At 46.8% G+C, this 22,649-nt stretch overlaps 1 protein-coding gene across 1 annotated transcript in view; it reads left to right on the top strand.

Annotated features, from left to right (window-relative positions):
* The window catches only part of LOC147612826 (uncharacterized), a 158,342-nt gene that overhangs the window by 59,339 nt on the left and 76,354 nt on the right, over positions 1–22,649 (top strand). Inside the window, exon 2 of the mRNA XM_086783468.1 lies at positions 8,802–9,020. Coding sequence (XP_086639594.1) covers positions 8,802–9,020 — 219 coding nt within the window. The remainder of the gene's footprint in view (positions 1–8,801; positions 9,021–22,649) is intronic.

Genomic DNA, 22,649 nt, shown 5'->3' with positions numbered 1-22,649 from the left:
ATCCTCCACATCCGGATCCCAAAACCGGTATCCTTTGGATCTCGAGCTATAGCCTGTGAAAATCATCCTCTTAGACTTAGGAGCAAGTGTAGTTTTCTTCTTATCTGGGACATGAGCAAAAGCAACACAACCAAAGACATGAAAATGTGATACATATGGCTTATGTCCTGAAAATGTCTCCTCCAGTGTCAACACGTCAACCGCCTTCATGAGTGAGCGGTTTATGAGATAAACAAAAGTAGCCATAGCTTCTCCCCAAAATGCGGGGGGAAGACCAAAATGATGCAATAAAGATCTCGCCATCTCCTTCATGGTCCGATTTTTCCTCTCAGCTACTCCATTCTGCTGAGGAGTATAAGGAACTATTGTTTGCCATTGAATACATTTCGATGCAAGAAACTCATCAAAGGGTACAAACTCCCACCATTGTTAGTCCACAAGAATGAAACTATAGAATGGTACTGATTCTCAACCATGGCTATCCAAGGCCTAAAACTGGCAAAAGCATCAGACTTCCGAGCTAAAAAATATATCCACACTTTTCGATAAAATCATCCACCAAAAGCATGAAGTACTTACCCCCTCCAAGGGACTCAATCTCTATAGGTCCAGCCAAGTTTACATGTATAAGGTCGAGCTTTCGTGTAGCCCGATGTGTAGCCTCCTCTGGAAAAGCTTCTGTGTGATGTTTTCCCATCATGCAAGACGAGCATATATGTGGTAGATGACGGAGCTTAGGTAAACCAAGAACCAACTGTTGGGAAAAAAAATTCTACAAAGCAGAAACAGGTATATGACCAGCGCGTGAATGCCACAAAGAGGTCTCATTGACGGAGACTAAGGCATGAGGAGGAGAGAATAATTGATGGATATGAGAGTCGGCTGAGGGAGTTTGCGAGGAGAAGGTAGTGATTTTGTAGAGGCCTCCATCATGAACTCCATTGGCTGCAACTGAGAGTGGCTTTTTGTCAATGACCTCAACCACGTCATCATCAAAACAAACCCCAATTCCCTTCTGAGCAGCCATGTGAACTAAAAACAAGTTCTTTGAAAGCCGAGGCACATGTAAAACTTCATGGAGAGTAGCAGAGGAACCAAGAGAAACATTACCAATACCAAGAACGGGTAAGGAAGAGCGATCTCCAATGCGAACCAAAGAAGAGAGCGACTGGTAATCCTCCAAAATATGTGAATGTTTGGCCATATGGGCGGAAGCACCGCTATCACTAACCCACTCAATCTCAGTTGGTGTGTCACTAACCTCTCCTGAAGAAAGTTATATCTATAATCACGAGGAAAGTATCGTGTGTAGTGGTAGGGGGAGAATCTGTAACTGCCATGTATGCCACTTTGGCATTGTCCTCATTCTTCGCCTTTTCCTTGCCTTTGTTCTTCTCAGAATCCTTGTCAGAATTGTGAAAGTTATCTTTGGCTTTGTATTTGGCTTTGAACGGTCATGTCAAGCAAAGAACCATTCCTCTATATGGCGTGATCTGCCACAAAAAGAACACTTTAAGGTTTTAACTTTTGTTACCTTTGGTCTCTGTAGCATCTTTCTTGCCTTTTCCTTAAGCAGCTTTGTTCTTGTTGTTGTTGTTGTTGGTGTCGTGCTTCTTTGTTCTTGTCCTTATCTTGGGCAACAAAAGCCGATTTCGACTTTCCTTTGCCTCTCATCAAACACTTGTCATGTTGATAACTCACAACTTCTTCAAAAGATGGTAGAGGCTGATGAAAGTCAAGCAAAGAACCATTCCTCTATATGGCGTGATCTGCCACAAAAAGAACACTTTAAGGTTTTAACTTTTGTTACCTTTGGTCTCTGTAGCATCTTTCTTGCCTTTTCCTTAAGCAGCTTTGTTCTTGTTGTTGTTGTTGTTGGTGTCGTGCTTCTTTGTTCTTGTCCTTATCTTGGGCAACAAAAGCCGATTTCGACTTTCCTTTGCCTCTCATCAAACACTTGTCATGTTGATAACTCACAACGTCTTCAAAAGATGGTAGAGGCTGATGAAAGTAAATATGATCTTTGAAGGAATCAAAAGAGGGAGGCAATTTACCAAGCAGCTTGTGGATCGGGTTGTTGATTGTGCTCCCATGTTCCTCAAGTTGCTGCTTGATGCGACGAGTAAAGTCCCCAATCTTATCAGTGATATTTTTTTCTGGGAAAAAGATCCTTCAATTAGTTAAATAAAAACAGCTACAGAGGGCTAAGTACAACCATGAAGGGCTAAATATTAACTCACCTCATATAAGGGCGGGAAACAAGTGATCATAAGGGGAAGAGATGCTTCTCCTCCGGCTAGCTGCTCTGTGAGGAGAAGGCTATCTTATAGAGGGGGAGGGGGGGGGAACAACCACATAGGTGGTCTGCAATGCCAAATGGGGTCACCGCCGCTATCTGTGGGGAAAGGGCCAGGCCTCCAAAGTCTCAGGAAGGCTCCCCCCCGCTTCCACATGCGGTTCGAACCTCCCTGTAACTTCCTCCACTGATGGCGGAGAGTGTGAATGATATCTCCTGATGGTCTTAGCGGGCAGAGTGTGGGTACCCTCAATGGCTTCGGTGCATCTAGCACGCCAAATGTGCCAATCTGCGATGCTATTGCAAATCTCCCATCTTTGGCATGAGCCTGGCCGCCAGTCACCTGTGGGAGGGGCTGTGATTGGTACTGCTGCAATATGATGGCGAGAGACCTGAAGGGCTAGTCCTCCCCCATCCTCCTCATAAGACTTGATCGCTCCAGCCTCTGTGGCCCAAGCTACAGTGTCCCAAGTGATGATCCAAGTCGATGCCTTGTCCATAGCGAAGATGCGGAGAATCTGCTGCCAAATCTATTGAGCCTTCGGGCAATCCCAAAGGCAATGTCACTGAGACTCTTGATGGTGGCCGCACCGTGGACAAGCTACTGACCGACCTCCAACTGCTAGCAAAGTACCGACCGCCAAACTCCTGTGTGCTATCAGCCAAAGAAAGAGTGTGATCTTTCTAGGCTGAAAGCTGTCCCAAAGCCTCTTCCAAAAATCTGAAAGGAAGCGCTGTGATAGGCCTTATGACTGCGAATGTGTTGCTGCTGCCGGTGCGCCATCAATCTCAGGCATCTGGATCCTACGGCCTAGCCGCGCTGTATATGCAAAGAAGGGGGCATCTAGAGTCCGGTCCGCAAGATCATGCCAAGTCCAGTCTCCCGGCTCTCACTGCAACCGCGTGAGAGGTCGGCACTCCCAAATCCATAGCCGCCATAGTCTCTCCCTGACCACGTTGGCTGGTGTTGGATCTATGTGCCATTCCTGTGTCTAAAAATCGATCACCCTCACCCTCTGCAAGGTGCAGCCTTTGAAATCCTCCAAGGGAAGCTCTGATGTCTCTAGTCTGCCCTGGGATCCAATAGAAAAAGTGATTAAACCATTGTCCTCATCTGCTTCGTGGACCGTCACGAGGATATCGTGTCTGGTAAACACTTCTAACCACACTGGGGGGTTGGGTCTGGAATAGGCATTAGTCACTCCTGAGGGATAGGTGAGTCAATGTTGATGTTGAGCCTATCTCGACCCCGGATCCCTATCAAGCCTCGCTCCTGCTCCTCCAAGGGTAACTGCCTGTGTGCGATCCAATTTCCAAGAGACTTGGTTGGTCCTGTGCTCAAGGCTCCCCAAGATACATGCGGTCGGGCCCCTAGCATGTGGCCAGTAGGTAAACAGATCAGGGGGTTCTAGACCAAAGGCTCGGAGCTGCTCCTTTGAGGCAACAGGAACTATCTGTTTGAGAGCTGGCCTGAGATGGTCCCAAGCCCGAAATAAATTGGCTGCAAATCTGTCCTCAAAAGCTAGGCTAAAACCACGGGCTCGCATCTGTGTGAAGATCCATCAGGTACTTTGCGGCCACGGGCCCCCAAGGCTTGGAGTATGGGCTAAGATCCGGGCCAATAAGAAATCCTTCCAGGGCTCACCACCAGGAAGGAGTCCTTTGACAATCAACTTGCCCAACAGGGCACGGCTTTGAATAGTAGGATGGATGAGGCAAAGCCCCCCTCTACAACATGGCTGAATGATCACTCACCATGCCACCTTGGCCCTGGCTGGCCTCCCATCACTTCCGGCCCATAAGAAGTTCCGGATCAATCGCTCTACCTGGCCAATGCATGCCCGAGAAAAGGCCCAGCACGAAGTGATGTACCACATGGTGGCTAGAAGTACCTGGTTTGCCACCACCACTCTGCCCGCTAGGGAGAGCCTCGTCGAGCTCCAATGTAAGAGCTTCTTCCGAATACTCGGAAGAAGCGGAGCGAGCTGTTGCTCGAGAGAGATATCAATGCCAACTTCGCAACAGAGATAGCAAACTAGAGTTCTCTTCCGGATCCACTGGAAAGCCTCAACTCGTCGCCAAGTCGGGGTGGTGGGTGCTGAACCTACCCAAAAACCACACAACTTGTGCTAGTTGATCTGCGCTCACCTGAGGGCCTGCCCCTCTCTCTACCCCCTAGTGAGAGTCAACACGAGAACCGGGGGGAGAAACCACTGGAGGCGGTCTCCTTGATTATTGGCGGCGAGGGCAAGCTCTAGCTAAGTGACCCATATGTCTGCAAATGGAGCATTGGCCTGGGAGGCCAGAATACTCCACGCGCTGCTGTATGGGGTCCCCATGGATGCTAGGAATAGAAATACAATGCGGTACTTACTCTGGCAAGGCCACACAGATGCGGAGGGATGGAATCCCAGTTGCCCTTGCGAGGGTCAAGGCAGCGGTGGGGGGGACTCCACTCTCCCGATGGCACCACCAATCACTGGGAGAAGAGGAAGGTACTCCTTCCTAAGGCCTCGGAAGCAAATTGTCATTGGGAAGCCCAAAACGCCAGCCAATGGGTTAGACGCAGGATTGAAGCCGTGCTGCCACCGTGCAAAGAAGGCCTGCACCATACGCAGTGCAAGGGGACTAAGCTGCATGACTCGGTCTGACGCCGATGGTGAGTCGAACTCCACCCGGTAGTATCCGCGCCTCAGAGGGTGAATATCGGTGATCTTTGCAGGTTCGCCAACGAGGCTGGTCTGAAAGAGATCCCTGAGCTGTACATGAGAGAAAGAAGGGGAGAGGTTTTGTGGGAGGGGAGAAACAAGAGAAGAAGTGGCTGCAGGAAAGGATGGGGGGACCACCAAAGGGGTAGAAGGAGAGGGTACCAATGAAGTGGTAGCCTAGGAAGCAGGGGATAGGATTCCCTGGGAAGAGAAAAGAAGTCCAAGCCATATCCTCCAAACGCAGAATCCTCTTCTTCAAGTAGGGCTAGAAGCAGCTAGACCTCCTCTAAAGCTGAGCACAGCTAGTATGAGGATGAAGAACAAGGGTGGGAGGGTGGGAAAAAATCAGAAGGGGAGAAAAGAAATGGTTCTCCAAGGTTTAATGGCACCACAGATGCTGAAAACAAAGCTCTGTAAAGAAAAAACACAACCTAATTGAAGAAAATGCACCACCACTGAGAAAACACAGCTTTCTGATGAAAAACGCAGCTCCCAGATGAAAACGCAGCTCCCAGATCTGAATTGCAGGTCTTTATGTGCTGAAATCTGTAAACAACAGGTTCATGAAGGAAAACACAGGTCCTAGAGCAGTTCTAGGCTCTGATACCATGTAAAATTTGTGCTACTGCTGTAAATCTGAAAACAGAGAATACAATATGTATGCGTAGATAGTAGACTGCAGATGATCAAGAACCTGAATATGATTGAAGGTACAGCATGAGGGAGGCCCGTGAGTGCTGGTATGTACAAGTCAAGGCTGAAAATGGAGATAATAATGAAGTGGACTGAGGCACCTATTATATAGGTCCTCTAGAGCTGGTAGGCCAAGTCCTAAAGGCCGACTAGGACAAAGTCCATAAAATGCCAAAAAATGCTAAAAAGGGGTCCAAAAAATGGTGCAAAAATAGCACTATAAATATGCAGTGTAGGGCCTTATAAATGGGCCAGATACAAGCATGTAGGGAGTCCATCTGCAGATGAACAATATTTCCAACAACACTCAGATGCATACCCCACCTTGGTCGTATCCAATTTGTGCTCCTGCAGGAGCAACACATCCATATGTCCACTTGTAATGGCAGGGTGGAGCTGATCCTTAACAAGGCGCTTCCTACTGCGGGTGGGAAGCCTTCGTAGATCCTGCACATTCCATGAGATATTCCTCATCGTAAAAAGAAGTGGTTTTGAATCTGGACTCGAGCAACCGCTTGGACCAGCCACCCATAATGCTCTAGGAGGGGGTAATCCTTGGAGCAAAGTCCAGTGTCAGCATCTTCACTCTGTCTTGGACTCTGCATAGTTTGTGCATACGTGCGCAGTGCATGGGTGCCTTGCAGGGCATCGTGGCATATATCTTGTTGTACATCCTGCAAGGCCTCAAAATATGGCAACATGTCCTGTGCATCCATACCAATTGCATCCTGCATATTGTCCATCCCAAGCAAGGAGGAATTAACATAGTCATTTTGTTCTGATGCAACATCCTTTTGCGAGGATGACTTTGCAAACTCATTACTCTGACCCGATACATCATCACTGTGTACATTGTCTTTGGGAGAGGCATCATCTTGTGTCCCAGCATTCCCACTTGGAGGGCGGCTATGAGAGACGACCCGCCACTCTTGGCGAAAGGCGGGCCGAGGTGGAGCATTAGGCTATCGCTTGGGGAGCGTGTTTGTGCCGCCTCCTATGACCCCTAGCCCTAGGGCAATCCCACACAAAGTGGCCCGTCTGGTGAGTAGACCCGGCAGTGGTCAGGTCTACTCGACGTCTCCATACGTTGCTTCAAGGGACCATTAGGTTTCGGAAGCAGCACAAAATCCTCAAAGACCTGTTTGTCACAAGCCCACACCATAACCCTAGGAACATCAGCCGAGGCAGTGACTACCTGGGTAGCAGAAGTGGGAAAAGCATGCATGGTGGGCACTGGTAGTACCAGCCCAAAGGCTGCCCCAATGGCCTCCAACAATGGCCAATAAGCATGAGGGAGACCTGGGAATCTGAGTGTAATAGGGTAATGGTTTTGGTCTTCTTCGACAGGGTTGAAGTAGCTTGTGTAGGGTAGGAAGAAAATCTTCCTTGGGCCCAAAGGGAAAGGACTTCCCTTGAGCACTTCTGAGGCTGCCTCCTCTGCGTCAAAGTCTACTTGGAAGAATCCTCTCCCAAGTAGCCTTACATCTTTAGAATGGAGTGCGAAGTCGGAAGGCAATGCTGCCAGTACCCAGTCATGGGCTTGGATATAGGAGGGGTGAGAGCCAAAGATTTTCCCAATGAGTGTTGTCTTGGAGTCTTTCCCAATTTCGGCGAAGAGGGTCACAAGCTCATGTTGAGAGAACTGGATGATTTGCCCCGGTGGAGGGGATTGATTAGCCATGATGTTACTCGGGAAAAAAGGCTGACTTGAACCTTGATTAAGAGTAATCTGTACTTGAGCAAGGAGGAGGAAAGGACAGTGAAGAGGAGGCAGGCGAAGGGGAAAGCAGGAAGGGGAGGAAAGGGCAGCGAAGAGGACGGGGGCAGAAGAGGAGGCCGGGCAGATAAACAAGGCAACAGGACAGGTGGGAGAGAGAAAGGCAGGTGGAGGAGCAATGGCGGAACTTGGAATCAAGGGAGATGGAATGAGAAGGGGAGCGGAGGGCTGGGTGGAGGTGGAAGGGCACGGCGCGCGGGGTGGGGGGGGGGGGGTGGGGCGGGGGCTGGGTGTGCTGGCAGGCTAGGAAGGCGCAGCACGAGGGCAGGAGGGAAACGGGCGGAAGGGAGGGCGAAATAGGAGGGGGCCTAGTGGGCAGGACGGAGGCTGTTGAAAAGAGGGCGGTGAGGAGAAGGGAGACGGGTGAAGGTCGCACACGGAGGGGGTTCACAGTTCAGCAGTATGGGGAGCTCACCGTGGAGTACATCCTTCCATGTCACTTATGAATATCAAATGCTTATAGTCTTGAAATTCAAGGCTGAGTCCAATAAAACACTAAGGCTACATGACCAATTTTCGAGAGGGTTAGTCTTCAAGACATTGTTTGAGCACTTTCGATGAACTTTTTTCGTGTGCTTCTAAAAGCTATGCTTATCTGAAAAGTTGTTGCAACTTAATTTGAGATATGATTGAAATAATGGCAAGTGGTAGGTTTGTTAGGCCATGTCTCACACCTTTGGGCAAAGTTCAAAAAATCGCTAGAATATCCTATGTACACGTCTCAAGTGCCTTTATCTGATACCCATTTACATGGTCCAATGTTTTTGAACATCCATGATCAAACTTTACATGCATCTCTATCAGCTGTGCTCTGAAGCCTTTGTATGATTATGAAAACGAAGGTGTAAATCATTGACAGATTTTTCCATTTCTTTTCTTTGGTAACCATAATGTTCATACTTGCCATTCTGTAAGAGTTCAATCAATTACCATCTCACTGCACCGGCCCACTACATAACTTTCAGCCTTCTTTGCACACATGAGGGTCCTGAAATAACGTGGACTGGCTGCCTGATGTGCACAACATTTGGATGAAGGGCTGCATGGCTTCTATCTCCACATTTGGATGGAGGCTGCATAGCTTCCACTTTTTGTTAATTGTGTTTTTTAAAGTTTTGCTACATGCCATTGTGCATGTTTGAGTTAGATAGTCTTGTTGACCCTTGTGGCCTGTTGTAAAATGTTAATAAAATTTCATTCTTTCTTCTTTCTTCCTTCATGATATGTGCTTTAGGAAAAAGTTGAAAGATGATATAGGGTTGCCACAAAACAATTCCTGTCCTTTTCTATTGTCTTTTAAGGAATAGGAATGATTCTTTGTGTGCAGGTTCCCCAGAGGCTATATTCTATTGCAGATTTGCGCTTAAATGATATCGAGGCAAGCCGTTTCTTGTCTCCAGTTGACACAACACTTGGGAAAGTGCGGAGGAACCTACAACTAGCTGCATCCGTTGGTAGCATAGCGTTATGGCAGACCTTGCAACTGAGTCAGTTTCAAGTTCTCTCTGCCTTGGTGGCTCTTATTGTCGTCTTCGGCGTAGATCTGGTTAGATATTCTGTTCCTTTGATGCTGCGTCAGTCTGAATAGTAGATTCATCAAGTTTCTCATGCTAGATCTTCCTAGTTTTCTCCATGTTGAAATTTTTGAAACTGACTGCTATCCTCTAGAATTTTTTTAGGTGGATTGATATTGTTTTTTGTTTCTAAAGTTGCTTATAATTCCATATACTGGATTATGCTAATCACGGCATGCCCATTGCCTTGTCTCCTTAGAAGCAGCTAAGGCTGAAGCCTGCAAGTTCAATGCTGGTGGGTGGTAACAAGTAGAGCAGAGTTATGGCCAAACTAGCTATGAGCAGAGGGTTCTTGTCACCTTGTTTACAGACTTATTAAGTACTGAACAATTCAGTGCAACCTTCATTGAAAGACTTGATCACACTGAGAGAGTTTTGGAACATTGAAGATTCCATGAACCATGTATCCACAGACCAATTCATGACTTTGTGAAGCTTTTTCACATTCATTCTCTTTCTTTTAAAAACTAAGAAAAGGCATCACAATTCACAGTTAAGGAAGATTGACTATGGATGGGTTTACAATTACAAGAATTGATAGGAGAGCTGCTTTCAAACGTAAGAAATGGGACGAGGCAACAAAAAGATGAGCTGGGTATCAGCAGAAAGGAAGGGAGTTGGCTGATAACAGGTTGCTAAGGTCAAATGATATCTACAAGTTAGTGCCTTCTTTGTCAAGATTTATACTCAATGCCATAAAAGGATCACTTCTTCCAAAGGGGGTTTCTTCTTCTTCTTTTTCTTTTTTTTTTTTTCCGGGAAAGAGATCCTTCTATTAGGAGGAGAAGGCTAGCTCATAAAATTTGGGGGGGGGGGTGGGGGGGAGAGGGGACAACCACACAGGTGGTCTATAATGCCAAGTGGGTTCACCACCACTGTCAGTGAGAAAAGGACCGTGATGCCAAATCCTCAAGCAGGCCTCGCGGTGCTGTGAAAGCTGCCCAGAAGCTCCCCTCCCCCCACCCTCCACTGGAGGGTATGATTGATATCAAGCCAGATGCTCTAGATGGACTCCGCTGGTAGGGTGAGGGTGCCCTTGATGTCCTCGTTAAAGCGAGCTCTCCAAATATGCCATGCAACAATACTGCTGCAAATCTACCATTCTCTGGCAGGAACCGGGAGTCGAATGATGAGTGGAGGGAGTTGGAACTGGAACTACAGAGATATGGAGATGAGAGGCCTGCAAGGCAAGTCCCCCACCATCCTCCTCATATGCCACGACGGCCTTGGTGGGAGGGGGCCCGGTCTGTAGTGGAAATGCAGAGAATCCTTTGAACCTGTTGAACCTTCGGGCGATCCCAAAGGCAATGTCGCTGGGACTCTTGGAGATGGCCACACCTCGAACAACTGCTGGGCAGCCAAGTGCCAACCACTAAGCTCCGATGTGTCAGCTCACAGAAAGAGTGTGATCTTTTGTGGCCGAAAACTGTCCCATAGCCTCTTCCAGAAATCTGAGAGAAATTGAGGAGGGAGGCCCTGAGACGGCCAGTGTCGGCCAGTGTTATGCTGCTGCTAGAGTGCCCTTGATTGCGGGCATCTGCTGCTGTCCAGCTGTGCGGTGTAAGCAAAGAAAGGGGTGTCGAGAGCCTCCTCTCTATCAAAGGGATCGTGCCATGTCTACTCCCCCTGGATCCAAATCTCTTGGCATTTCAGACTGTATAGTGAAAGAAAGGCATGGTAATGAGAGGATCAATTTACGGAGTCCACTCCCATTCTCCTGTATCTGGCTTTAGATGTCTGATAGAGCATCCTCCAAATAACCAAAGTTTCCAAGGTATGTTTTCGAAGTGGGACGCTTCCAAACCTGGGCAACAATCCTGACAGGCTTAATTTGTGAATCTTGAAAAATATCCTCAATTCGGCACCTCTACATCTTGCCTCTAGACTAACTTAATAAAAAATTGAAGTGTCCCTTCTTCCTCCAAAAGTACCAATCACTTGAAAAGGAACACCTGTACTGGAAAAACGCCTAACCATCTAACTGCTCCAATGGGTTTTATATCTCCTATGGACCACTCCAAGGGGAAAGCTGGTGTCAATGTGTACAATCCTCCTGCTGATCCCTCTAAGATGGTGCACTACTTGACTTCTTATGTTATGTACCTGATGCTAACCTCTGGTTGGTAGGCCTAATCGAGGGGTTTGAGAGAGCCCTGACATTAGGGAGGCAGGTTGATTCTAGGTGGTTAAGGCTCATTTCTAATCCCAATATGGTTATTAATAGCTGGATTTCTATTTTAGGCCATAGGATCCACTTAGGGGACTGGTTTAGAGAAGTATTGTTGTTTACAGTCTGTACTTGGATCATGAGTGGTACTTCTACTCTTGTGGTTCAGAGAAGTATCGTCGTTTATGGTCTGTACCTGGGCATGAGTGGTAGTGCTACTCTTGTGCAAGTCCACAGCGATGCACATGTGTCTTGCCAAAGGCCGTAGCGTTGGTGGTATGGATCTGTGGGACTGGAGCCTTAGCCCCTGGGCTCGAGGGATGTCTGTGGATATAGACCGTGGTTGGGTGGTGAGCTAGCACCGGCCTTAATCACGGTTTAGCCGGTGTTTAGATCTTGGGAGGATTTGGACGAGGCAAACCCCTTACACCTTATGTCCTCAAAAAAGGCTATTGAAAGCCTTCCCATGATCCAATTAGAGCAGTGTCCCGTTGGACCACTGCATGTATCCTAAAGCTCCAAGAGTCATGCCAGCATCATCTTGGATTGCTTCATTCCACATAAAGGAAAGGATACCACGATAGAAAAATTCCTTCCATGGCTCATTTCTTGGTAAAAAGCTTTTGACTATGAGCTTGCAAAGCAAAGCTGAATTTACAAATAAAAAATGTTGAGGCTTCCCTCATCGGTCAAAGAATTAACACTTTCCAAGCAACTTGGAGCTTTGCCACCAAAGAGAGGTCATGTTGAGGCAATACTTCGAGAGACAGAGCTGACAAGGCACCTTCCAAACCTCCATCATAGATTTCTTTTGGTCTCACAACCACAAACAATAGTGGCCTAATCATACGTGAGCCCAAACTCACTTATATAGCTATATTTGATCCATTGCTTCTATTATTAACCCCTTAGCCACAATTAGCCTCTAATTAGCTTTTTATTGACCTTTGGCCAATGTAGACCTCATCCTTGCTATCCCTTAGCCCTTGGGTAGGGCGTGTTAGCCCACTTGCCTAGCTAAGCCCTAATCCTAACCCCCTGTCAACATTGGCCGTGGGCTTTGTTAGGGATGTAACATTGTCTCTCCCTTCTATTAGATTCATGTCCTCGTGAATCCAAGTAGGAGACAATCAACTAGCCTTTACCTAAGGCAATGTAAACCCTTGTAGTGGATCCTTGCTATTGCAATGACAAAATTCTTATGTGCTAACTTGCTTACCAATCCAATTCCTTCCTAACTCAAAGGTCGGACTTGGATACAAGGAAAAAACTGAAATGTAACTAGTCCCACCAAGAACAACCCTAGCACCAATCCTTTGCGCAGTTTAGTTCACGCTAAACTATCTGTGCAAGTGCTTGTCAGCAATCATTAGCCAACTTTGCGGTAAGAAGTTGTCAGTGCCTTCCTTTTGCATTTTCGGGGGTGCACTACTAAGAAACCTTATGTATCACATGTGTTCATAGGGTATTTAAAAAACCCCTTACCTGTTAATTTTTGATGAATAAAAGGATCCCTTTTTCTTTATGTACTTACAAGCTTTTTTTCAAAATCGTAAATTCACCTTAAAATTTTGAACTAAAAACTCTTCATTTGAACTCACGTGCCATACTTACATATATTTAGGTGAGCCTCCCGAGTTTGCACTTCATTTCGTGTACAGAACTACGAGGACAGGCTTGTACTTCATTGTTAACTAAATCAACCCAAACATCCATAGCAAGTTGCACCAACGCTCCTGCCTCATGCATAGACCTATGCACCCTCTCACTGATCGTACAATCCACCAATAGCTCTATCAAAGCCATGTTGGTGACACCATGTGGTACATGCATCCATGTGTGCAAAAAGCCCAGGAAAGCAACCCATGTAGCTCCGCAAAATAGGCACCTGAAAGTACTACAATCTGATCACAAGATCCCCTCTGTCAACAACCCAAACCAAGGGCTGAATTGGGATCTTAATCCAAATCAATTCAATGGTCAATAGGCTTTGTTGCTTCTCTTCGTCTTTCGGCTGGAAATTTCTTCCTTTCACTAGAATTGGCCCTAGTTACCATGAGGTCCTTGTTCTTATTTAATGGAGCTTTCCCCCTAAAGATGCTAAAAGCCAATCAATCATTGACTTAAGTCTGTTAGGAAAAATTTCCAACTCGCTTTTGGTATGGCAGAGACTTAGCTACCAGCCTTCTCTCCTTGCCTCGATCTCCTCTCTTCCACGAGAATGTGCCCTCACACAAAATGAATTCCCATAGAAGTCTCTAGTGGAGATCCCATGAGATGAACAAGAAAGCTTACAATACAAAAGAACTTCCAAAGCCTCATGAAGCTAGACCAATATCTGAAATTTCCTCCATCCTACCCCTGGGCTCATGGCTCGTAGAAGAGGATTTTCAATTGAAGCAACTTGTTCACTGAGAACAAGCATACTCCCAAGTTACATTCATTTCTTGGCCTAAAAGTCTTGAAACCTGGAGTCATTATGCATTTCCTCATCAATCCATAATGAAGGCAATAGGGACTTATGGATTTTGCTTGCTCTCCAAATGCAAACCATAAGTAGCCTGTCTCATGAAACCAATTGTCACAGACAAATTGGTTCAAGCTACTTTTCACCCCACTAAATCAGGTGTGAACTCAAGGCAAGCTTTTCACAATAACTTCCTCATGTCATTGCCTACTAGAATCTCAACAACGCTCGGAGACTCTCCATGATAGTACAAGTAGTCCCAAAATCAGAAAGATCCTATCAATCAATTCTCACAGTGATCCTATGAAGATACAACTAATTGAATTTTTGGGACTTCATAACACCTTTCTCATCCACAAAGGATTTCGGGTGATACGTCCAAATTCTCACAAAGGTAAGAAATTTGACCGACTAAAAGTTAAGTCTAACCGTGGGGCAAGTATTCAACTCCACTGCCAGTTCTTTGTGTGTCCTTTCCAGTGTCCCCACATGTCCCTGAAGATAGACACACCACCTCCTCAACAAGAGGTTTACTTCCACTCATTAGGAAGTATAAATCTAACCTATCCCATGTCCACCATGATTTGCAGCCCATAGGACAGGTGGATTTCCCTTCGATTTTAAAAATCCAGAGAACAAGTGGCTCTTTGGAATTTCATCCACCTATAGAGCATATGATGCCTCCGTGGATGTCGCCCACCTTGGAGCATTACTTATCTTTGTGGGTACCTCACTCAAAAAGCATCAGAAAGTCCGTAAAAACTTAGGGTAAACCAAGTGGTCTTTGACCAAAAGTCTCCGACCCAGAAGTTTTAAAACTTCTCGTCTCTCTTATGCAGAACTGAGGCTGCCTCTATGTACAGAGGTGACAGGGTAAAAGCTTTTACATCGGTTTGGCCATCATGAGAGAGAGTACCATATGAATCCAATGCTCTCAATGCTTTTATTGGCTCAAGAATCACCTTGACGAGTATTTCGAGAGGTTCACACAACTTTGGGAAATGCGATGTTCGAGACATCCAAGAAGATCCATTACCTTGTTGTCCCAGCAGATTGATCATGGCACCACACGTCGTAGGGCTATTTGAGGCTAGGATTCTCTTATGGTTAGACAGATTGCCACTGATTTCTATCACCAGCTTCTTAGTGCTGAGCCGCATTCTGATTTGAGACACAGGGCACAGAGGAAGGTTCGGAATGCATTGCCACATTTGATCACTGAGGAGATGTGTGCCGCTCTGGATGCCCCTTTTTCTATGCAGGAGTTCAGTCATGCTCTTCATGCCTTACCTCATGGTAAGTGTCCAGGGAAGGATGGCATCTCCCCTATTTTTTTCATTACTTTTTTGGATGAGATCGGGGTTGAGATAGCATTGGCTTTGCAGGAGATGTGGGACAGAGGTTCTATGCCTTCTTCTCTCACTGAGGGGCTTATTTATCTTATTCCTAAGAGCGGGGATAAGACCTTGATTGGCCAGTGGAGACCTATCACCTTACTTGGGACTGCCTATAAGATTCTTGCTAAGGCAGATTGCAGCCAACAGATTGCAGCGAATTTTGTAGGATGTTATTCCTGATTCTCAGAATGGATTCCTACACGGCAGGAGTATCTTTGATAACATTTTCTCGTTTCGGGAGGCCGTCGAATGGGCTAAAGCGAGCAATCAGCCCTTAGCCATTTTGCTCTTGGATTTTGAGAAGGCCCATGATAGAGTGGATTGGGACTTCCTTGAGGGTACTCTTAGCCATATGGGCTTCTCTCAGAGATGGATCAAGGGAGTTTCATGCATGTATCGTGATGCCCACAATAGAGTTCTTGCTTGCGGTGATCGAGGAGAGCGGTTTCAGATTTCTCGCTTTGTACGACAGGGCCGCCCATTAGCCCCATTATTATATATCATAGTTGTAGAGGCTATGAGCATCTTTCTCCGCTCCACCGCTGGTATTTCGGGATTGAGGTTGTATTTTGGCAGTCAAGAGGAATTGGTTGACTCTGAGTTAGCTGATGACACAGCCCACTTTTTGGAGGCTTCACATATATGCTTATGTTCCTTCCGGGTAGCACTAGAGGAGTTCTGTTTGGCAGCAGAGGCTCATTAATTGGCACAAATCTCTTGGTTTTTGGGTTAGTGATTCACCGAGAGTTGATTGGGGTGCAGAGCTTGGTTTTACTTGGATTAGTAGAGGATGCACTGCTAGATATTTGGGATGCCAAGTTGGGATTGATATTTCTCCTACAAAGCAGTTTGCTCCGGTACTTATGAGTATCCGGAAGAAGCTCCTCCATTGGAGCTCCAGGAGATTAGATTTAGCCTCTAGAGCTTTGGTGGCTAATCAGGTTTTTCTTGCCTCAGCTTGGTTTATTGCCTCTTGTTGGTGCTTCTCTCGTGCGTGCATTGGCCAATCGCGGAGATTGATCCGTAATTTTCTCTGGTTGGGTTTGGATGGCACCTCAGACACTCGTGCCAGGGTAGCTTGGCTCACAGTTATTCAGCCCAAAAGAGAGGGGGGCTTGAAAATTATCGATCCGGATGTTGAGTGCAGGGCGTTTGCTCTGCAAACTTGTGGTCAGAGGTTTCCTACCAGGCACTGAGCCTTGGAAGGATTTTTTCTTGTCTCAGATTTCCGGATGCACACCCAGGGTCGGGAGAGACTGGATGCCTAGCACACGTTTTTTGTTCACAGAGGGTGATATTAGGGCACCATCTTCCCCTCTTATTGCAGCCATTGTCAGAGCATGGAGAAGCATGAGATAGTTTTTGCGACAAAGGCTTCCTAGGTCTTTGGACGAGGCTAACCGACAACTATATTGTGGAACGAGTTCATTAGGGATGAGGCTGGTCGACCACTTGGTGCATCTCGTTATATGCAATGGTCAGGATAGGAGAGATGCGCATACACAGTTCTTTTTTGGAAGACCTTTAAGAGTCTTCCGGAGGATCGGAGAGTTGCATCCATTCAGCATCTTAGGGGCTGTCGCATTCGTATTGATCAGATTGATGCAACTATTCCGCATGAGTGGCCTTTCTGGGACCTTTCACGGAGACTATCATCCGAGTTGGCTGGGAGTTTTTTCGAGGATAGGCATACCTCTACAGGTCATTGCTCTCCCGGGCCAGGAGGATACAGATTGCCTCATTTATTCTATCATGCCTAGTTGGAGATTGAGGAGATGTAGTATGGAGGAGATCATCCCAGATACTAGGCTTAGTCCAGTGAGGATTGTTGGTCGCTCGGGGAAGCACTGGTTCGTTGACCCTTCTCCTCAGAGATAGTGACTCATGGCTCTTGGTGTTTGTGGTTATATGGTGGCAGTCCTATGAGATATCTTCAGTGGGATCCAGGAGAGTGGGAGTGGATTGATGCCTTCGATCCTTTGAAAAGCCTTCCTTTTTCAGTTTCACTGTCCGGAATGCCAGGCTTCTCCTCACTCGATAGATGCATAGGATCCCTACTCTCAGGCCTCTCATTGGAAGAGCTATGATGTTTCTCCAGTGATATAGCGCAGATATTGGCATAGACTTTGACACTCATACAGAAGGAGCCAAATCTCCCATTTCTTTTGGTTATTCTTACATGGTGGTCTCCCCACCAATCAGTGGAGATCAGTTTTCGGTGTAGCACCTTCCTGTCCTAGGTGTGCGGCAGATTTTGAGACCGTACAACATTATTTATGGGGATGCAGCACCTATGCAGATTTGGGGTCCCGTAGCCCAACTTATGGGCAAATTGAGTGGCCGAGCCATGCATGTGACTTGGGGGGCAGTTGCTTGGCTCTCCCAGTCTGGTCCGAGCTTTTTTATGAGGGTAGTGGTACAGATTCTGCTATCTTCATTCGTAGAGGTATTGCCCAGCATGGTTTATTGTAGGATGTTCCTCACTCTGATTATACACCCCCTAGACAAAGGATTGGCACCCGTTGGGCCAGTATTACAGCATGGCAAATCTGGAGAGCTAGATGCACCGAGGCTATTAAGGGTGTCCAGATTTTTGGGTCTTAGTGCATTAGTACTATATGGGGTGATATCATCCATACTCTTATGGCTACTTGGGCTCGCATTCAGGGGCCCTCTAGTTTTGCGTAGGCGAAGCGTGTGATATTTATGTGGGAATGGGACCATGGCATTCTCTTTTCCTTTAGTGCCACAGGTCTTACATGGCATGATGATGCTCCTCAATGGTTGAAATCACCTTACATATTGGGGTGATTCTATTCTTTTCTGGCTTATAGCTGTGATTGTTGTATGTTTTTTTCATACTTAATAGAAGTTTGTTTTTTGAAAAATAAAAATAAAAAATCCTAGTCTAAAGACCTAGAAGTATCGGGAGACGCTAGCCACAACTATACCAGAGCACAGATAGGCTTCTCTATCAGGCAGATAATACAGTTGCTAGGATTGTTAGGTTGTCAAGCATTGATCTGTGGGGGGGGAGTCAACCTAGCTCGGGGGAGTCATAGAACCTCTGGTTGGGAGGTGAGCTAGCCCGCACCCCTCTTAGGGGGTATATTACGTACCTAGTACTAATCCTTGAGATTAGTGGCCTAATTTGGTAGGGTTAGGGGAGCCTTGGGATTAGGACTAGGTATGTCTTGGTGGTATAGGATCCCACAAACTATTTCATGTGATTTGATTCATGGCACACAAACACATTTTGTTTAGGATCAGAGCATTCTAGACATCATCTATTTTTTGGGAGGCGACCACTTCAGCTAGGTTGAGGCAGTAGGATTTGATAGTTCTCCTTCTTGTATATAAGTGAAACATGGGTTATTATTGATATTGTCTCACTTTTGATCTAGGTCTTCACGGAATCCGGGGAGGAAAGGCTGCAATTGCTGGCTGATTGATTTGGCCAAGATTTTATGTGCGATCTCTAGGAGGGTGATGGGTCTTCACTACTGAATCTCCAATCTGTCACCACCCTCCTTGGGAATCAAATGAATTAGTCCCTTTGACAGCCTCTCCGGCATGAAGCTGGTGGTCATAATCTCATTGAAGGCAGCTTTGAAGCTGCCTTCCATGAGATCCCAACGATGAAGAAATAAGGAAACAGGAAGCCCATCCTCGCTTGGGCATTTACCCCCAGGGGAATGCTTGCAGAGCCTCCGCAAGCTCCTCTGTGAAGTAAAGGGGTACCACCGCTCTTGTATGCCACCAAACTTGCTCACGCACATCCATCATGTGAGAGGATAGGGGGGAACCCGTAAGAAGGGAATGGAAGAAATCCCTGGCAATGGCTCGCACCTAATGGGGGGGATCGGCAAATATGGATCCATCATGGCCTCGCGATTTGTGGACACCATCCTCTTTCATGTGGGCGTGTAATCTCAAAGAAATCTCGAGTGACCCCTTGCCTCCCACTTGTATCCAAAAGGAAGCTCTAGCATGGTACGTGTAGTCCACCCTCCCCTCCTCAAATGGAGATAAGCTCTGCACGGGCCGCAACCATCTGGGCCTTAATCCACGGGCTATCCGGGGTACTCTCCTGAAGCCATTGCAGGGATGCAAGGCTTCGATGAATGCTCCTCTCCTGCTCTCTGAAGCCAGCCAGTTTGCTTTGTGCCGCCTCCTACAACAAAGTGCTGATCTCTCCAAGGCCCATGTCCAAAACCCCTGTGGGCTGAACCAATGTGGAAATCTAGACTCTCCCGAATCTCCTCAATCCTGTTGCAAACCTTGGAATCCTGAATGAGGCAGTTTGGGACCTGGTTGCTCAAACGTTTGTCGTGCCTCCAAGGGTCCTCCAGGGAGATAATGACAGGTGCACAATCAGAGAAAGTAGTGCCTGCTAGAATACCAACCATGCCATCTAGTCCACAAGCCCACTCATCCACATAAAAAATCTGGAAAGGTTGGGCCTGTACCCCTCGTGTTGGATCTCGAGAAGCACCGACTCCGAGGGCTACATTGAATGCCAAGGTTCCTATCCCCTTAAGGCTAGAATCAGCTCCTCCCAAGCCACTTACTTATGTGTAAGTGTGCTTATGTGTGTGAGCCCACCCTTAGGTGGATAAGATATTGTGTGTGTGTGAAGTAAGCAGTGATGTCAATGGCCATGCCATATGCCATTCATCGAGTATGTGTGATTGAGTCAAAAGATAAGGTCTTGCACCTAAAAAAAGGCATTGTACTTGGTGGAGTTGTATACATCAATCAAATCTTCATTAAGTCGTGTAATTATTCTCTCTTTTGAGCATTAACTTTGATCTCGCTCGTGTCACAATAGGAGGATCAAAGCCATCATTTCCCACCACCATAGGACTTTCTCTTGCCGGCTCAACTTTAGTACATTGGGTACAATGATGTAGCATCCTATGCGTGATATTTTAGGGTGATGTGAGAGCTTGATGCTCTTTGTATTGGGATCAGCTTTGGCATTTCAGCTCTTGTTCCTTTCTTTTATTTTTAGTACCCATGATGATGTATTCCATGGACATGATGTAATCTTTTGGTCTCATAGGTCATTTTTGCCTCGCCATTGCCTATGTATCATATATTACACCCCCATTATGGTACTGGTTGGAGCTAGACAGATCTGCATTGCATTCTTGTATACCCTACGCATATAGGTTGCATACTGAGCCTCTAGCAGTAGTGCTCCATCCATCACCCCCCCCCACTAGCTCAGTACTTTCATAGTTTATTTCATGTTCATTTTGTCCTTTTTTTTCTGGACATCCAGAAGACATTGACAGTTATACATTGATTTGTCTCATAGGTCGAGTTTGGCCTCTAGTAGACGTTAATACAGCTTTCTTTCTTCTTCTTTCTCTCTCTCTCTCTACAGTTTGGACTCCCCTTTTCTCTGGCTGTCTCATGAGGATACCAACCGGGTTATCTGGTTAGATCTTCTCAGCCTCTACACAAATTGCACATGGATCACACCTTCGGAGCTCACTTCTACAGAGATCACTTCCTCACACTCATTGAGGATCGATTCATCCAACAGCCAGGCAACTTGAGTGTTCACATGTCCCATGCCATGCGGATTGCGATTGTCGAGATACGGGTTTCATCCCACCGCCTCTCAGAGTGGAGACAGGTAGAGCTGAGCGCATCTTCAGAGCCAGGAAACTCATACGGAGACCGAGAGAGGATGGGATCTGCTGACTATGCCACACAGAGGTTGAGACGAAGGAGCATTACATATCCCGCTGCCCAGTATACTATGAGATCCGCGGGAGGTTTCACTATCTATTTTGTGAGGGATTCGGTCCACTCTCCAGGATCATTGACTTCCAGGACCAGCGTTGCCTGGGCCTGTTCTTGCTTGAGCTCCGTAGACACAAAGACACCTTCTTGAGAGAGCCTCGGCCCGAGCCACCCCGCCCCCTCCCTCGCTAGCCAACCATCACCAGTTTCTTCCGGACCCAGTAGGTGGAGGACACCGACAAAGTGGATCTCGTGGACTCTCCACGAGCTGCTCTGGACCTACCTCGCCCGAGAGGAGTTACCTCCGACCGAGCCTTTGCACTCCAGCGTGGCCGACACCCTCGCCCCCCCCCCCCCCGTCGGGCACGATCACCTCATCAGCTCCAGATCCAGGACATGCTTCACCGCCATCGAGCTACCTTTCCATGTGACATAGCTGAGGGAGACCTCTCGGCCATACTCATTAGCCCCATGCTTGATATTTTGGAGAGTGGTATACCATGTACTTGGAGCTGATGTTGCTCTCATGTTTCTATGTTCTTAGTATTCCATGATGAGTTTCCATGGACAGTTTTGTATCACCCCAGTGAGATAGCTATGTTTATGTTTTCTTTTTGTTTTATTTTCTATTCCATGATGAGATATGCCATGGAAATTATTGTATCACTTTGGTCTCATAGGCCCATTGGGTCTTTAGTAGACGCTTAATATATCTATCTATATTTCTTTCTTTCTCATGATAGCATGTTTGAGGAGGACAAACATCGCAAGCAAAAGGCCCTCAATGTGAGGATCACAAGGCTGAAGATAGAAGGCTCACCGATGGAGGTGAAGCCTTATGCAAACAAATAAGAATACTAGGCGCCCCCCCCCCCCCCCCCCCCCCCCCCCCCCCTTCATGGAAGCCTGGCGCATGGGGAAGGACCCTACAAAGGAGAGGCCTCTCTTCCTAAAATTTAAAGATGGAGAAACACACACAACCTTCTTGCAAAAAAGGGCCACACGAAAAGGAACCAGGATCTACCTAGGACCCTACAAAGGAGAGGCCTCTCTTCCTAAAATTTAAAGATGGAGAAACACACACAACCTTCTTGCAAAAAAGGGCCACATGAAAAGGAACCAGGATCTACCTAGGAGATGACCTCACACCCATGCAGGTGGAGCACAGACGGGCGAGAATGGTACAAGTGATGGAGGCTTGGAAAACTATCACGATTGTGACTTGATTGCTTACGCTTAATTACTCTTAATCATTGAAAGGACACCAGTGAAGGGTCACACCTTATCACATGGGTCATCATCAAAGGACACGTCTCTTCAAAGGGACACATCTATTGATTAAAGGACACCTCTACGTCCAAAAGACATAACTATTCATTCAAGAGTCACACCCTTTCGTCAGGGATGTGCCTCTTCATTTGTACCTCTTCGGGCCCTATTTAACAAGGCCTTGTGTCTCAATGCAAACAACTAAGCTTTCCGCTCTCTAATTATCTTTAGTTCTTGTATTCAATTTTAATTATGTCTTAATAGACTAGGAAGTCCTCACAGTGTATCAGAGCAAACAAGCTCCAACGTGTAGGATGCCCACATTCAAAAAACCCTAACCCTAACCCTAACCCTAAAAATCAGAAACCGGAAATTGTTTGGATGCCACAGATGATGTGTTTGAGGTAGGTCCGCTGTTAAAAGGTTGATGGCTTGAAAGATTTGGACTCTGAGTGATGACGTGCTGAAGTGACGTGAACCTGCGCTGCTGCCCCCGCCTGCCCTCTGTTGCCTCCGCCTGTTTCTTTGCTGCTCCCGCCTGCCT

This window comes from Cibotium barometz, chromosome 45 (assembly GCF_041138505.1).
Source record: "Cibotium barometz isolate CiBa-2024 chromosome 45, ASM4113850v1, whole genome shotgun sequence".
Lineage (NCBI taxonomy): Eukaryota > Viridiplantae > Streptophyta > Polypodiopsida > Cyatheales > Cibotiaceae > Cibotium > Cibotium barometz.
The sequence above is the reverse complement of the archived record's forward strand: the minus strand, read 5'-3'. Positions and strand labels throughout refer to the sequence as shown.